This window comes from Neofelis nebulosa, chromosome 10 (assembly GCF_028018385.1).
Source record: "Neofelis nebulosa isolate mNeoNeb1 chromosome 10, mNeoNeb1.pri, whole genome shotgun sequence".
In the NCBI taxonomy this organism is placed as follows: Eukaryota; Metazoa; Chordata; class Mammalia; order Carnivora; family Felidae; genus Neofelis; species Neofelis nebulosa.
In genome coordinates, this window is record NC_080791.1 from 43566857 (window position 1) to 43584564 (window position 17708).

Genomic DNA, 17708 nt, shown 5'->3' on the forward strand with positions numbered 1-17708 from the left:
AGAACCTGAAATAGACTCCAGGCTCTGAGCTGTCAGCACAGACCCTGATGTAGGGGCTCAAACCTGGGAACAGCAAGATCATGACCTGAGCCAAAGTTGGACACTTAACTGAATGAGCCACCCAGGCACCGCTAGAATTAAATGAATATGTGGAAAATGCAGTAGTGATTATGGGAACGGAGTATATGAGTGCACAGGAGTGGGGGGCAGTGGCTAGGAAAAGTTTCCTGGCAAAGACATGCTTCTGAGCTGACACATAAAGGAGTGAACAAAGAAAGCAGGCCAGAGGGGTAAACTCTGATCAATTTTTTTCCCCATGGATTTCATACTCTGAAGGACACTGTCTACCTTAGCCAGTATTTATTAAGTAATAAATAATAGATCAAAAACATCTCTAACTGCCAAACAGAGATTATAATCAGCATAGGATGGTCACTACTTTTTTACTATTATTTAAGCCAAAAATAAAGGTATTTGTCATTTGATTTTTTTCCTGTGAAGTCTTTTCCTGGCAAAAATGTGATTTGTTTTTTCTTCCTTCCTTCCTTCCTTCCTTCCTTCCTTCCTTCCTTCCTTCCTTCCCTCCCTCCCTCCCTCTTTCCTTCCTTCCTTCCTTCCTTCCTTCCTTCCTTCCTTCCTTCCTTCCTTCCTCCCTCCCTCCCTCCCTCTCTCTCTTTCCCTTTCTTTCTTTCTTTCTTTCTTTCTTTCTTTCTTTCTTTCACTATGATTTTTGGAATGCTGATATAGCAACAGAATTCCTCATTACTTTCAAGGACAGGCTTTCCTATCTTGGTAAAGACAGTAACTACTTCACTAAACAATCTGGCCTAGGGAAAATGATATTGAAAAGAATTGCATTAATGAGAGTTCCTGCATGACAGAGTAATAGCTCTGTCCCCTGAGGATAGCTTGCAGTATTGTTTCCCTGTAAGGCGACACACCCAGTCAGAACCTGGGCCCCTTCTACAGAGCTCATGCGAGATAATAGTGATCAATGTAATAATCAACACTTGTATGGCATTCTGTCGTTTTACAGAAGGATTTCACAAACGGGTCTGGTTATGGGTTGTTAGAACTGGAAACAAATCCTGTTTTCCCATCTCAAATCCTGTTTTGCTATTCTGCTTTTTGATTTTTCTATCTTTATTTTAATGTTCTTATTCTTTCGGTTAACATAATATTTTTCCAGATTTATTGAGATATAATTGACATAGAACATTATATAAGCTTAAAGTGTTCATTATGTTCGTTTGGTATTAAAATGTTGATTTGATACTTATGGGTTGTGAAATGATTACCATTGTAGCTTAGCTAACACCTCCATCACCTCATATAGTTCTTTCTCTCTCTCTTTTTCTTTCTTTCTCTTTCTTTCTTTCTTTCTTTCTTTCTTTCTTTCTTTCTTTCTTTCTTTCTTTCTTTCTTTCTTTCTTTCTTTCTTTCTTTCTTTCTAGAGAAAGAGAAAGGCAGAAGGAGAGAGAGAATCTTAAGCAGGCTCCACGCTCAACACAGAGCTGAACACAAGGCTCAATCTCACTATTGTGAGATCATGATCTGAACTGAAATCAAGACCTGGACATTTGGGGCGCCTGGGTGGCGCAGTCGGTTAAGCGTCCGACTTCAGCCAGGTCACGATCTCCCGGTCCGTGAGTTCGAGCCCCGCGTCAGGCTCTGGGCTGATGGCTCGGAGCCTGGAGCCTGTTTCCGATTCTGTGTCTCCCTCTCTCTCTGCCCCTCCCCCGTTCATGCTCTGTCTCTCTCTGTCCCAAAAATAATAAATAAAAAAACGTTGAAAAGACCTGGACATTTAACTGACTGAGCCACCCAGGCACCCCTCTCATATCTTTTTTGTGGTGAGAACATTTAAGATCTACTCTCTTAGACACTTTCAAGTATATATTACAATATTGTTACCTATAATCATTGTGCTATATATTACACCTCCAGAACTTATTCATTATATAAGTGGAAGTTTATACTCTTTAACTAACATCTGCCTATTTCTCCCACCCTCTCAGGCAAGGGTAATCTCTTTAAGTTTCAGCTTCTTTATCTTTAAAGTAGGGGCACTGACATCCACTTGGAGAACTATGGAGTGAATTAAGTGAGATTTTGAATATGAAGTACCAAGGACAGTGGCTGACAAGTAGTAGGTACATAGCAAGACCTGGGTCCATTATTTTTGTTTGTTTTTTCCCCCCTAGAAGTAGCTGATCTGTAAAAAAAAAAAAAAAAAAAAAAAAAAAAAAAATGGTCTTTGACCATCAACAAGGTGAAAAGACAACCTATGGAATCAGAACAAATGTTTGCAAAACATATATCCGATAAGTGGTTAATATCCAATATATATAAAGAACCATACAACTCGATAGCAAAACCAAAAGCAAAAACAAAGCAAACAGAAAACCTAAACAATTAAAAAATAGGCAAAGGTCCTGAAAAGACCTTTCTCCAAAGAAGATATATGAAAGATCACAGGTATATGCAAAGATGCTCAACATCACTAGTTTTTGGGGAAATGCAAATTAAAATCACAATGACATATCATCCCCTACTTATTAGAATGGCCATCATCAAAAAGACAAGGCATAGATGTGGAGAAAAGGGAACCCTTGTGCGCTGTTGGTGGATGATAAATTGGTATAGCAACTATGGAAAGGGTACAGAGGATCTTCCAAAAAATTAAAGATAGGACTGCTATACGATCCAGCAATGCCACCTTTGGAAATATATCCAGAGAAAATGAAAACACTAACTGGAAAAGGTATCTGCACCCTGGTGTCATGGCAACATTATTTACAGTAGCCAACACATGGAAATGACCTAAGTGTGAATGGATGGATGAATGGACAAAGAAGTTGTCTTTATTTTAATGTTCTTATTCTTTCAGTTAACATAATAATATGTACAACAATATAGTTGTACATCTATATACAATGGAATATTATTCAGATATTAAAAAAGAGGAAACCCTGCCATTTGTGACAACATGGATGGACCTTGAGGACACTATGCTACATGAAATAAGGCAGAGAAAGACAAATACTATATGATCTCACTTATCTTTTTAAAAAAATTTTTAATGTTTATTTATTTTCTGAAAAAGAGAGAGAGGGACAGAGCACAAGTAGGGGAGCACCAGAGAGAGAGACATGCACAGAATCCGAAGCAGGCTCCAGGCTCTGAGCTGTTAGCTTAGAGCCTGACACGGGGCTCAAATTCACAGACCTCGAGATCATGACCTGAGCCGAAGTCGGACACTCAACCGATTGAGCCACCCAGATGCCCCATATGATCTCACTTATAAGGGGAATTAGAGAAAAAACAACAACAACAACAACTCAGAAAACTAGATCAGACTTGTGGTTACCAGAAGCAGAGGGTCAGAGGAGAGGGGATTAGAGGAAGGTGGTCAAAAGTACAAACTTCCAGTGATGAGATAAATAAATATTAGAGACATAACATACAACATGATGACCATAGCTGACACTGTTATAGGATATATAGGAGTTAAGAGAGTAAATCCTAGGAGTTCTCATCACAAGAAAAATCCCCCCCCCCTTCCTTTTTCTTTCTTTTCATTTTATTTTATTCGTATTATTCTTTATTTTCATTTTATTTTATTCATATATTTCTATATGACATGATGGATGTTAGCTGATCCTATTATTGTAATCATTTCACAATATGTAAATCAAACCATCTTATTGTATGCCTTAAACTTCTACAGTGATGTGTGTCAATTTCTCAATAAAATGGGGGAAAAAAAGAACTAGATCAATTAAGTCAAGAAAAATTGCCTTTTATTTTACTATTCTTCAATTGCTTCATTCTTCTCCACTCATGGCAAGAACCAAAACGGTTTTCTGGACCTTCTATACCTCGCATCCATTGAACTTATGGCTCTGGGATGGTTACTTAGGGTGTAATTTGAGGAGTACCAGTGTGTCCCAGAATTTGACTTTCTCCAGTGGTGACTCTCCTTGGGTTCTTTGTGTGGTATTTTTTGGGTCCTTTAGATATTACATGGTCAATATGAGTTTATAAACATGGGTTTATTCAATAATAAATTCAATAAGTAATAAATAATAAATTCAATATGAAATTATAAATAACATGCTTCTTATCCCCAGAAAGATTTAAAGCAGTTTTCAGGATTTGATATTGCATGAAACAGGAAAGTCCTTTACCAATGGAAAATGACAGACTATTAGAAAGTTCTTTGCAAGAAATGTAACCCACACTTGATAGGGATTAATTCAAATTCTGAACTGAGGGTTGCAGTCATTAATCAGTTCATGAAATTAGTGAGGGAAGTACATTGCTGTAGTAAGAGAAGAAATTTCAGTTTCAATTACATATTAAGGCATGTGTTTTAAAATGAATTTTGTTTTTTAAAAAAAGCTTAAAAGACATGAAATTAGGCTACTAGTGGTTTACCTTTTCTACCACTTGTTAGTTGTTAAAGTTTGGAAAGTCCTGATTTCATAAACTTTTGTTGAACACTTACTGTGTATCCGACATTCTTCTATGTGAATGATTTTTTTTTTTCTTTCCTAATATTGATAATTTGCGGTGTGCGAAAGGTAGGTAGCCTGTGTCAATGTCATACTCTCCCTACCCTTCACCAGGCCTCTGGCACAACTTTGAGAGGATTCCTATTACTAAACAGACTCTGATACTAGGTAATAAGACGCACATTTCTAAACAGAGTGAATCGGAGCTTCCCTAAAGCCCCTGAGAATGACGTCATCTTTAACCATTAAACCGCCGGGCTCTTTTTTATTCAAAATTTTCTTAAAAGCTTCCCAAGAATGTGGGTTGGGGTAGGGGTGAGGGACTGCGAAGAGGGAGGCAGAGGGAAGCTTTAGGTGAAGGTTGTGAAGGGGCCTTCGTTGGGGTTGGGATGCGTTCCTGAGGTTGGGCGGGAGAAGGGGGATGTTAGTACACAAAAGGCTATTTCCGGCTCAAATTTCGTTCCCGAGCGTCTTTGAGTGGAACTTTTTTGGGGAAAACGACCCGTGCCTATGAGCTAGGTGCGTGCGAGCGTACGAAGGGGCGGCGGGGTGCCCAGGGTACGGCTATCACTCCCCACACCGTGGTCGGTCTCCGCGAGCCTGCGGGGGGCGCCTCCCAGTCCCCAGCCGGGACATCCTGAACAGCGGCAGCCACAACAACAGGCTCGCCCGCAGACAAAGGGACCGGCGCGGCGGTGCAGACTCGCGCAGCCGGGCGGTGGGGCCGGGGAGCGCGCGCTCCGAGAGCGGGGCCGGGGCCGCCGAGTGCGCAGCGCAGACCCCGCGCGGGCCGCAGCCGCGGCGCCCGGAAGACCCGGCCCCGGGGCGCAGACCCCGCCCGGGCTGGCTCGGCGCCGGCCTCCGCTTCCACTCAGTCTTTGACCCTCCGTCCCCACCCGGCTCCCCCCCCCCCCCCGCAGGCCGCACAACTGTAACCGCTGTCCCGGCCGCCGCCGCTCCTTCGCGGGCCGGCGGCCGGAGAGCGCAGCGCAGCGGGGCCGGCGGCATGGCTGTGTCCTGGAGGAGCTGGCTGGCCAACGAAGGGGTTAAACACCTCTGCCTGGTAGGATGGCGGGCAAGGCTCTCTCCCTGCGTTTTGTCTGTCGTGCAGCAACTTTGATTCATTCTCTGAGCGTGCGCGGGTGGGAAGTTGGAAGTTTTGCCTCTAATTCCAACATTCTGAGCTAACAAAACTTTTCGCTGTTAATACCTGGAGATAATAACGACACCCTCCCCTCACCCCTACTCCAAGTGCATGGGAACTTTCCTGCACACTGTTGGGAGAGCAGATGTGGAGGAAGAGAGATCACTTTTAGTGAACACAAGTTTTTCTTAACCCTTTAAACTTCTTTCCCCCTTTGCTCTTTTCCCGGATTGTTTCTGTTTGGTGTTGCATTTTAACAACATGCCATGCTCGGGACTGGGTGATGTCACTAATTTTAGTCTCGTTTTGTGCTGCAGGGGATATTTGCAGATGGTTTAGGAGACCTGCTTGCAACCCAGAATACTTAATCTCAGGTGCAGGGACTGAGTGAGGTCAGATTTGTTTTCCTCTGAGTGGTCTTCAGCTTGCTGGTTAATTAAGAATGCTTTCTGCAATTACTAATCCAGCTTCCACTGAAAGTATTGTGTCCAACGAATGCACGTGAGGTTTACACTTATCAGGTAACGTTTATTTTTAATTTTTTTTTTTTCTCTCTCTTTCTTTGTGTGATCTAGTTTGTCTGGCTCTCCCTGAATGTTTTGCTTTTCTGGAAAACCTTCCTGCTGTATAACCAAGGGCAAGAGTATCACTACCTCCACCAGATGTTAGGGGTAAGTGGGACTTGGGTGACCTGGTAGAATGTGTTTAAGGCGGGAAGACATTGCTACAAGGCTTGGTCAATTTTTCCATCTATTAAAGAAACATTGGTTGTTCACTTCAGAAAGGTTTGTCATTCTCTAAAGCGGTCAGGTTTTCCTGATGCATTATTTACACTCGTCTATGTTAAAATGATCAACTCTTTTAAGAACCAAAAGATAACTATCTGCTGAAGTCAAAGGAATGAACCTGCAATACCAGGCTAGTAGTACCTGAGAGAAGTTGCTACATCTTGCCAGCTGCCAAGTGCCTTGAAGGATCTGCTTCACCATCAGGACCAGCCAATGACGGGCTTGTAGTTTTTACCAGTCAAGCCTTCAACCTGCCCATAAGCTTATCCGGAGGATTTCTGCACTGTTTCCTTTTACTGCCAGTTCTCACAAAGTCTGTGTCCAATGCAGTTATTCATTTCTGGGCATTTCTCAACGTCTTACCCTAGGTTTCTGGTTGATTATGGTTGCAGGGTTCTGGTCTAATATGAGAATGATTTTGTGCAGAACTTCACTCTGATTTATCTCATGTTGATATTCTTTTCTCTATTCCATGACATTTCTGATCTCATTATTTCCACTCCCTTTCTCCTTGACTCCTTAACAAAAGACAGAGGCACTGAGGACTTCTTACTTTGTATTAGGAGATAGCATTTTCTAAGCAACAAACAAAAAGTATAAAATGTATTGAAAAATTTTGGGATGTCTGAAAAGGTAGATTTTGTCTTTCCTTTTCATTGGGCAAGAGAACCCATTGTGAGTAATAGATCCATGGTTTTCTTTTCCATAGTTTAATGATTATTTAAAATTGCTATCAGCTCACATGAATTTGGTGGAAGCAGCTTTCCAACTCCTGCTTTACATTTACAGATCTTATTTATCTTTAAGCCACAGCTCTGAGAGTAGTGTGCTTGGTACGTGCTAAGACTGCAATAAATTGCGGCTGAATTAGCGGGTATTTTTATATAACAGAATACTATTTTTCATTATCTATTGATCACACAATGGATATTTTTAAGTTTAACACCTATTTTTTTAAGAGGTTTTTTTTTTGTTTTTTGTTTTTTTTTTTTTTTTTTTTTTAGAGCTGTTTAAGGTTCACAGTAAAACTGAGAGTAAGGTACAGAGATTTCCCATATGCTCCCTTACCCCCACGCATGCATAGCCTCCCCCATTATCAGCATCCCCAACCAGGGCGATAACATGTTATAATTGATGAACCTAACCGACATGTCATAATCATTGCTCAACTCTGATTTTAACTAATGGGTTAAGAATAATAGTCTCAAAGATTAAACTCATTGGTAACTCTTAAATCTGAAATTTTCTTTCATTTTTCATCCAACCAACCTTCCATTTAACCAGCAAACTGTTGTGAAACCTGCACTTTTCAAATGGGTACATACAGAGTAAGACCTTGCCCCTGGCCTCAAGTTGCTTAACCTAATGGAAAATCAAACAAGTAAATACTTATATTTGAAGAAACAGCTTAAGAAAAATTTTCTCTAATAGACATGAAGGTCTGCTGACTTATCTTTTTAATTTTTTTTTTCCCCCTAGAAAGTCCCCCTTAGGTGTGAATTAGTGAACACGAGATTTTTCAGTAGGAGATAGCTGGCCTATTATGTAACTATATGAATAACTTGGAGAAAACTCTAAAGAGTTATGATGGTAAATTTTGCTATCAAAAGTGGTACATTTTCACCAGGAGATATTTGTATTAAAATAAAATCTAAGAATAGACAAGTTGGAAGCCACAACTGAGTATTGGATCTCACTCTATGACATTTGTATAAGCTAAAATAATAACTTACTTACAAATTATGTTGGAAACCGAGTTAATTTTTCTGAGCTTGATGCGGTGTGATAACCTCAAATTTATTTTTGTTGACAAGTCAGATATGGTGAAGAATATACACATACACACACATATAACCCAACTAATAAAAAAAAAACCAAAAACAATGCTATGTGTGTTTTGCCTCTCTCTACTTCCATCTTACATTAGTGCTTTTGTTTGAATAATATGACAGGCTAATGAGGTACAATGGTGAGGCCTGCAGACCAGCTGGCACACAGGAAAGGCTCAATAAATATTCATCGGATGAATAAAGAAAAAAATGATAAAAGGACTAAATGGAAAACTATGAGTGAAAAATACAAGAAACAGATTAAAGAAGAGAGAGGTCGTTGTAAATTAGTTTTTTTTTTAATTTTTAATTTTTTAAAATATTTTTTAAAATGTTTACTTATTTTTGAGAGAGAGACAGAGCATGATCAGGGGAGGGGCAGAAAGAGAGGGAGACACAGAATCTGAAGCAGGCTCCAGGCTCTGAGCTGTCAGCACAGAACCCAATGCTGGGCTTGAACCCTTGAACCCTAGAACCAAGAGGTCATGACCTGAGCCAAAGTAGGACGCTTAACCGACTGAGCTACTCAGGTGCCCTGTAAACTAGGTTTTATGAAAACATAAGAATGATTGTATCATAGTGAGCTGACCCTTAAGCCATCTTGTCAGGAGTCAACATTGTATGAAAAGTCACCATGGGGAAGGATGGTTTTTCTTCTTGGCATCCTGCTGAAATCTGAAAGATGACTTCCAAACTTCTCACTTTTCAGTAATCACCTATTGAGTTTTCCAGGCATTAATTTATCTAAATCATTTTGGAATATTTTCAGTCTATATTACTCTACTTTTTAGTGAAAAGGGAACTCTATAATTTAACTATTTGCTTTATGAAGGAGGATTTAATTTTATTTGTCCTAAGCTTATCTTTCCTAATCTTTTGATTATTATGGTATTACTTCATAGTATAAGAATTTGCAGGCATTTTTCAAATCGCAAAGAAAATAGAGTATAACAATAAGATATAATTAATTTTTAAATAAATATTTCTGGCTCCCATATTTTACATGTTTAATAACTATGCTTCATTATTATTAACTTAAGGTCACAGATAGAGTGTCTTTGGGCCTACTAAACACTCATAAGAACAAGGTCCCACTGTGATGAATTTTAGAAAGCCTGAAAAGAACATAATAAGTATTCCGATATTATTAAGTGTCTTTAAGGTGAATCCTAGGTTCATAGAAATCATGATGGTATTCCTGGAAATGAATTTGCTTCCACTAGAAGACACAAATGGAAAAAGTACCTCCAGTTGTTGAATATTTTGATAATAACATTGAGTATAAAGGTTGCTGTTACTCATCTTTAAAAGTAAGGTAATAATAAAGTTGCGCTAGTATTAGGGGAAGGAAGGGTCCACAGAATATAGCCCATTTGCAAGAAGGCATAGATATTGAGAAGTAGTTAATTCTTAGTAGGTTGAGATCTCTGCTTTCTACTGAAAAAGAACTATTCAACTGTTTCTTTATTACTATGATATAGCAGGCACTTTACAAATGTTTTTGTTTATGCGAGGAAACTATTCTTCCCATTTTACACATAGGAAAATGTAGGCTGAGGAAGCTGGCGACTTGTTCAGTGTCAGAGCTAGGATGTGAATACAGTCCTGCCTGGCCTTTTTTGCTTTTTGCTCATGCTACGCAGATTTTCTAAATCACTTCACTGGCTCATCTCTGATACTTATGCCACTGGTTACTGTTAATCACCATCATTGCTGCCCAGTAGAAATGTAGTATGAGTCATATGCAATTAAAAATTTTCTATAGCCCACTAGAAAAGTAAAAAGCAGTGGCATTAAATTTAATAATTTATTTTATTTTAAATAATAATAATATCCAAAGTATTGTAATAGATTGAAGTATTCAACATGTAGTAAGTATTTTTTTTTTTAATTTTTTTTTTCAACTTTTTAAAAATTTATTTTTGGGACAGAGAGAGACAGAGCATGAACGGGGGAGGGGCAGAGAGAGAGGGAGACACAGAATCGGAAACAGGCTCCAGGCTCCGAGCCATCAGCCCAGAGCCTGACACGGGGCTCGAACTCACGGACCGCGAGATCGTGACCTGGCTGAAGTCGGACGCTTAACCGACTGCGCCACCCAGGTGCCCCTGTAGTCAGTATTTTTAAAAATATTCATGAGAGGGGCGTCCGACTTCGGCTCAGGTCATGATCTCACGGTCCGTGAGTTCGAGCCCCGCGTCGGGCTCTGTGCTGACGGCTCAGAGCCTGGAGCCTGTTTCAGATTCTGTGTCTCCCTCTCTCTCTGCTCCTCCCCTGTTCATGCTCTGTCTCTCTCTGTCTCAAAAATAAATAAACGTTAAAAAAAATTAAAAAAAAATTTTCATGAGATATTCTATATGCTGTTGCCTACTCTTTGAAATATAGTATGTATTTTACACTTGTGCACATGAAAATTCAGTCACCAAATTTTCCTCAGAAATACTTGACCTGTGTTTAGATTTTGTAAAATTCTACAATCAAAAAGTGAATGAATCCACATACCCACGTTGTTCCAAACTTATTTAAACATTTTCTGATAACACAAAGGAGTGTCAGCTATTAATTAATTAATTAATTAATGTGTACAGTTTATTTATTTTGAAAGAGAGAGAGAGAGAGAGAGAAAGAGAGCCTACCGTGGGTGGGGGAGGAACAGAGAGAGAGAATCCTAACCTGGCTCCACGCTGTCAGCCCAGAGGTGAGGCCGACGCGGGGCTGGAACTCATGGACCATGAGATCATGACCTGAGCCAAAGTCAAGAGTTGGATGCTTAACGAACTGAGCCACCCAGGCTCCCCTCAGCTTTAAGTTTAAATTAAAAAAAAAATTAATAAACCTAAAAACTGTTTCTTGGTAGGTGGGCCTACATACACTTCAAATGCTCAGTAACTCCCTGCAGTGAGTGGCTCCATCTTGGACAGTGTGAGTGTAGACTGTGGGGGAAAATATTCCTACTTTCATGGTCATATGCATGTATCATTTTGTTTTACAGCAAACAGCTGGCCACTAACCAGCCCAATAAAAAGACATTGGGATGTGGGTAGTTTTCTTGCTCTCTGTCTCCAAAACAGGAGTTGATATTGGATGGGAAGTTGTGGGCCCTAGTTATTGGTGTGTAACTATAAACAGATCTCTTACTTCTCTCTAAATATCAGAACTTTTTGGTGGTGGGAACCTTTGAGAATGAAGGTAAAATCATTTAATTCTCAGAACCAGTGTACCTATTTTTTTATTTTTTTATTTTTAAAAAGTTGGGTGATTGTTCAGACCAGAATTAACGATTAAAACAATTGCATAAGAATTGATAGAAAAAAGAAGATCTAAACTGATGGAAGATAAAATAACATTGAGGTTAATGTATCTTAAGGAGTTTTCATCATGACTGTTCTTTCCCAGGCTGGTCTGACCCAGACCTGGAGGCAGCATGGTCACGGCTGGTTTATGCCTGAGTTAATGTGCTAATCAGACTGTGTACTTCTTAGGAGATGTTTAATTATGACATGCTGTGAGTTTTGGAATCTTAAAATTAAGCTATGAAGAAATGAAAGTCTTTTGAGGGAAGCAAAACAAACAACACACACACATACATACGCACAAACTCACACACAACCAAACAATAACCCCCTCCTACTTCCCATAACAACCTTTTGAATAAAGGAGTACTTTGATTTTTTAAGATGACATCTATTTTTGATTTATTTATTTTCAAGGAATGGAAAATGTGATTGCTTGTACTTTACTAGAAAGTCCTAATGTGTTGTGACTGACTCAGAACTTTAGTTTCCTAGATTTTTTGAAATGTTGGAGTTCAACTCAAAATATTACCCATAGAAGCCTTCATACTCAAGTTCACCTGTTTCTGAGTTATATTTCTGACATTTAATAATTAACAGATATAATTTAAATGATAAGAACATGTTAATTTGAAAAGAGAATGTGTTTTATGGTACCAGATTCAATGTGTCTTCATTTTATATCTTTTTCCTCCTAAACTAACATTTGTTTAATGACTGTTTAATTTCATCTCAGTTATTCTCATGGTGCCATAATGAGAAATTTAATTTTGTTGCTTTGTCACACAGTTATTATTTTATTTTTTTAAAGTATTTTATTTTTAAGTAATCTCTACACACAGCATGGAGCTTGAACTTACAACCCTGAGATCAAGAGTTGGAGCCAACCAGGTGCCCCTCACAATTATTATTTTAGATCTGCTGCATGGTCATGAAGATCTTCTCTTTTTTTTTTAAACTCCCCCCCCCCCCCCCAAATGTTTATGTATTTAATTTGAAAGAGAGAGAGAGAGGGGCAGAGCACAAGCCGGGGAGGGGCAGAGACAGAGGGAGGCAGAGAATCCCAAGCAAGCTCTAGGCTATCAGCACAGAGCCCAAAGTGGGGCTCGATCTCACAAACAGTGAGGTCATGACCTGAGCCAAAATCAAGAGTTGGACGCTTAAGTGACTGAGCCAGGTGCCCCTCATTTTTTAAACTTTGATTGAGATATGTATGTTAATTGGAAGAGAGCTGTGAGCACTGAGATTTTTTTCTAGTCTTGGTGATGATCTTTCTTTGGTCAATCATTATCGTCTCAAAAGTCCTAGAAGTTCTATCATAATTAACTATTTTCTGAGACAGAAATCTGATGCCATGTGAATTTGTTAAGGTCAAAGATTAGAGTCTCTGTACAAATGGACCCAGGATTTTAAGTTGGTATTGGTTTCATAGCTGGCCCAGGTGGCTTTAGTTCTGTTGAGAAGGAGTATATACCATCTATTATTTTCTAGAAAAGGCTTGATCATTAATTCTTTCTATTTATTGCACAAAATATAAAAGTTACTACCTAGATTTGCCCAGGTATGCATTGTGGTTTCAATCCAGGAGATATTTTTAACTGAATGGTTGTTTGTGTTTTTTGTTTGTTTCTAGCACTCTATTATTTGAAAATGATTTACTTCCTCTTTATAAACAGGTGAAGTGACTTACATTTCATTGATGCGATCATATTCTTAAACTGTTTATGGTAGATAGAGACTTGTAGAATTTTAGAATTGGAAGTAAGGTTTGGTATCTTAGATTTCTTCCTCATTTTCTCAATCAGAAAAAAGCAGTTAAAGTGATTTGCTCATCATCACCCACTGAATGAGTGGCTTGGTCACTTTTCTGGTCCATTAATCCTCTCGGTCCAATATTCAGTCCGTTAAGTTGACAATACATATGGACAAGTTAAACACCACACTGTATAGACCACTAGCTTCCATCTTAAGTGAACTGATATTTAGATGTTTAGCAATTTAAGAAGTCAAGGAAAATTACTGATTTACCCTCAAGATAACATTATTTTCAGCATTATAGTTGTTTTAGATTTGTCTCAGACAAATAATTAAGGTATTATGAAACTTATTTTTATTTCAATTATTTCTGTTTTTGTAATATTCATAAGACTTTTAGCAATGTTTAACTTCCTTATTATATACATCTGAATGCCCTGTGTATAATTTTCTTTTATCAATACTATACAAAACAGTATAGAATTGGGAGGTGGAATTAATTTCAGAGATTTTCAAATCTTTCTTCATTTTGTTATTAATAATATTAGTAACATTAATAGCAGATTACATTCATTGAAGACTGTCTTGATAGCAGGTTTTAGTCTAATAGCTTTGTATGGACTAATTTGTTTAATCTTTCTATACATCCTGTGGATATACTTTTTTTAAATGTTTATTTATTTTGAGAGAGAGAACAAGAGAGCATGAGCAGGGGTGGGGAAGAGAGAGAGGGAGAGAGAAACCCAAGTAGGCCCCACACTGCCACTGCAGAATCCAGCATGAGGCTCAAACTCATGAACAAACCATGAGATCATGACTTGAGCTGAAATCAGGAGTCGGACACTTAACTGACTGAGCCACCCAGGCACCCTAAAGAGTAGATATTTTTAATTTTTCAGCTGAGAAACTGAATTAGGGAAATTCTGTAACTTGTTACTGAGTGACAGAGGTGGGACTTCAACCCAAACATCCTGGTTCCAGAACTTATATTACTATTTTTTTTTAACGTTCACTTATTTATTTTTGAGAGAGAGAGAAAGAGAAAGAGCAAGCGAGGAAGGAGCAGAAAGAAAGGGAGAGAGAGAATCCCAAGTGGGCTCTGCACTGCCAGCCCAGAGCGCGTTGTGGGGCTTGATCTCATGAACCCTAAGACCATGACCTGAGCTGAAATCAGGAGTCGGAAGCTTAACTGACTGAGCCACGCAGGCGCCCCAGTATCCACAATTTAATGGAACTGTGTGATGTGACTGTAATCGAGCAATGTGGTAAAAGACCTTGTGAGAAGTAGTTTCTTTAGTGTTTTGGCAGAGTGGGACTAGAGAAAAAGTAGATTAAGGAGGAGATGGACTTTGCATGAGCAGTAGAATGTTTACGATTTTAAAAATTGGAAACTTGAATTTGACATTGATGCCTATCTATGGATAAATGAATCAAACACAAGTTCTATGGGGAACTTGCTTTAAATAACATGCTTTAATGGTTTTCATGAATTAGGAAATTGTTAAAGGTCTCCAGACGCATACCAAGGATATCAGAGTTAAAGGCAAGAAGAGATGAGTGATGTACACAAAGTGAAAGTATTTTATAACCTGAAATTAAAAAAAAAACAAGTAGACACTTCAGCGCTAAGATAAATCTAAGAAATGATTTGTGGTGAATGCCTTTCTGACTATATTCCTTTTTCCTATGAAAGGATTATCAAATAGCTGATTTCAAAGTGCAAGTAATTTCATTTCATGTGATCTTCAAAAGTTCAGGTGCATAGGAAGGGTATGAAATGGTAGTGATCCAAACAAGTTTCTTTTTTCTCCATGCTACACTTTTGATTCTCTTTGCTAACTTCCTCCCCCACGCCCCAAATGCTCTGCCTTGTGCCTTCTAATTAGCATCTTACCTGAGTAACTGGCTGTCACCTTACCTTGAATGAGGACATTGGTTTCCAGGCTGGTGAGGGTGCCCCAAGAGAGTTGTGGAACAAGAAAAGAAGAACCACCTCTTGAGAATATGTTGAAACAGGGTGATAAGAGTACTTTTACCTCTCACTGATTTCCCTTGGCCAAGTTGCTTTTGAGAAGTTACTTTGGGCCTTTAAGCTTTGTTAATTCTCTTAGTCTGAAAAGCATGGACCCAAAAACACATTTGTAAAGTGCTTTGAGTCACACAAACAAAGGTGAAGAATACTTTTTTCTTTCTCTCTCTCCCCCCCGCCCCACCCGCCCTTATAGCTCAGACTATCGAAAGGCAAAACTAACAAAGTTTCATCAGTGGTCTATATTAATGGATTCCAGTTGGAAAAAGAAATGACTCATATTAAGCCACAAGAATGCAGAGCTTCAATATGAATGTTCTTCTTCACTTGAGAACTAGCCTTTGCTGTTGGGCATTGTCTGTATCCCATTTGTTACCTCCCATGGAATTTTTCTGTAGGGCTGGGGCTTGGCTTGGACTGTGTAGAACCCATCACTGAATTATTCATTTTGATCTTGCACATTTTATAAAATGTAAGAGAGGAGGAATGAGTCAAATGAACATCTTAGAAGAGCTTATACTTACAATGGGTCTATAAGTTTACTTAATTTTGCTTTGCCTGAAGAAAACTAGTCTTGTACTTGTTTTAAAGCTTGAACATGTCATTCTTTTTTTTTTTTTTTTTTTTTTTAATGTTTAGTTTTGAGAGAGAGAGCAAATAAGCAGGGGAGGGGAAGAGAGAGAAGGAGACACAGAATCCGAAGCAGCCTCCAGGCTCTGAGCTGTCAACACAGAGCCCAATGTGGGGCTTGAACTCATGAACTATGAGATCATGACCTGAGTCGAAGTCAGATGCTCAACCAACTGAGCCACCCAGATGCCCCTTGAACATGTTCTTAAAGAAGACAATATATCTTGTTAAACCCACAGATTTTAGATATATGAAATTTAATTTGTTAAAGTCTTATATGACATGTGTTCTAATTCTTGTTAAAACCAAGTGTCTGTGATCACCTTTTCCTCAGCATGGACTATTAGTTTAAATTTCAAATATAGTAATACCTGTGAAGATTCCAAAATACCAATGGAAACAATATAATGTAATGAAAAGAACATGGATTTTGTAGACAAACTGACCAAGTTTGTCATGACTTTGCCTTTTAAGAAATGTGTTTTTAAGTAATATATTGAAATAGTTTCAAACATAAGAAAAGCTTATGTTTCCTCAATTTTAAATTGAGAATTATAATATTAAGTTGAACTACATAAAAATTCCAGTATTAAAATGTTCTGTCTTACAAAAATGGCAGTTTAACATAGTTTAACCTAATACCTCTTGTAGGGTTTTGTTTTGTGTTTTGTGGAGAGGATTGAGTAGGATGAGGAAGAAATGAGTATGAGGCCTTCAAAAAGCATGACTCCCCGGAGCTCCTGAGTGGCTTAGTCAGTTAAGTGTCCACCTTTGGATCAGGTCATGATGTCACAGTTTGTGGGTTCGAGCCCCCATCAGGCTGTCTGCTGTCAGTATGGAGCCTGCTTGAGATCTCTGTCCCCATCTCTCTTTGCTCCTCCCCCACTGGTTCTTTCTCTCTCTCTCTCTGTCTCTCAAAAATAAATAAATAAACTTAGAAAAAGGAGTATGACTTCCCTTTCTGGGAAGTTGTAGTAGACAATGCTGGAATCATTTCTTTCAGGCTACATTTTGAAGTTAAAAATGTTTTGATGTTGAAATCTGTTTATAAATGGTTGCTAATGACTAAAAATTTCCAGCACTGAAGAGAAATTAACTCATTTCATACAATGTATACCTTCTGAATTATTTAAAGAGATTTTGCAGGTGGCAGTATGTTTTTCTTTCTGTTTATTTATTTTGAGAGGTGGGGGATCATGGGCAGGGGAGGGTCAGAGAGGGAGAGAGAGAATCCCAAGGAGGCTCCGCAGTGAAGAGTCCCATAAGGGGCTTGAACTGATGAACCATGAGATCATGACCTGAGCCAAAATCAAGAGTTATATGCTTAACTGACTGAGCCACCCAGGTGCCCTGTTTATCTTTTCTATAATTCATTCCACTCAATCCACCTATCTTTTACATGTTCTCTCCTAGATTAATTCATTTCCTATTCTTCTAAGTCTGATGTTGTATGTGTTATCATTGTTTCTTTTCCCGTAACTGTTTTTTTAATACAACTGTTTTTTATTTTAATTTTTTTTAATGTTTACTTATTTTTGAGAGAGACAGAGACAGAATGTGAGTGGGTTGGGGGCAGAGAGAGAGGGAGACACAGAATCTGAAGCAGGCTCCAGGCTCTGAGCTATCAGCACAGAGCCCGACATGGGGCTCGAACTCACGAGCTGTGAGATCACGACCTGAGCCGAAGTCGGTCACTCAACCGACTGAGCCACCCAGGAGCCCC

At 38.8% G+C, this 17708-nt stretch overlaps 1 protein-coding gene across 6 annotated transcripts in view; it reads left to right on the forward strand.

The window, feature by feature from the left end:
- Positions 1 to 4950: 4950 nt before the first annotated feature.
- The window catches only part of NOX4 (NADPH oxidase 4), a 166962-nt gene continuing 154204 nt past the window's right edge, over positions 4951 to 17708 (forward strand). For 2 of the 6 annotated variants that reach the window (XM_058687522.1, XM_058687523.1), the window contains exons 1-2: positions 4951 to 5036; positions 6237 to 6332. In XM_058687522.1, coding sequence (XP_058543505.1) covers positions 6324 to 6332 — 9 coding nt within the window. In that variant the 5' untranslated portion in view covers positions 4951 to 5036; positions 6237 to 6323. Of the gene's footprint in view, positions 5037 to 5415; positions 5581 to 5605; positions 6183 to 6236; positions 6333 to 17708 lie in introns of those variants that run through there. The other 4 variants (XM_058687520.1, XM_058687521.1, XM_058687524.1 and 1 more) reach the window with 2 other exon arrangements.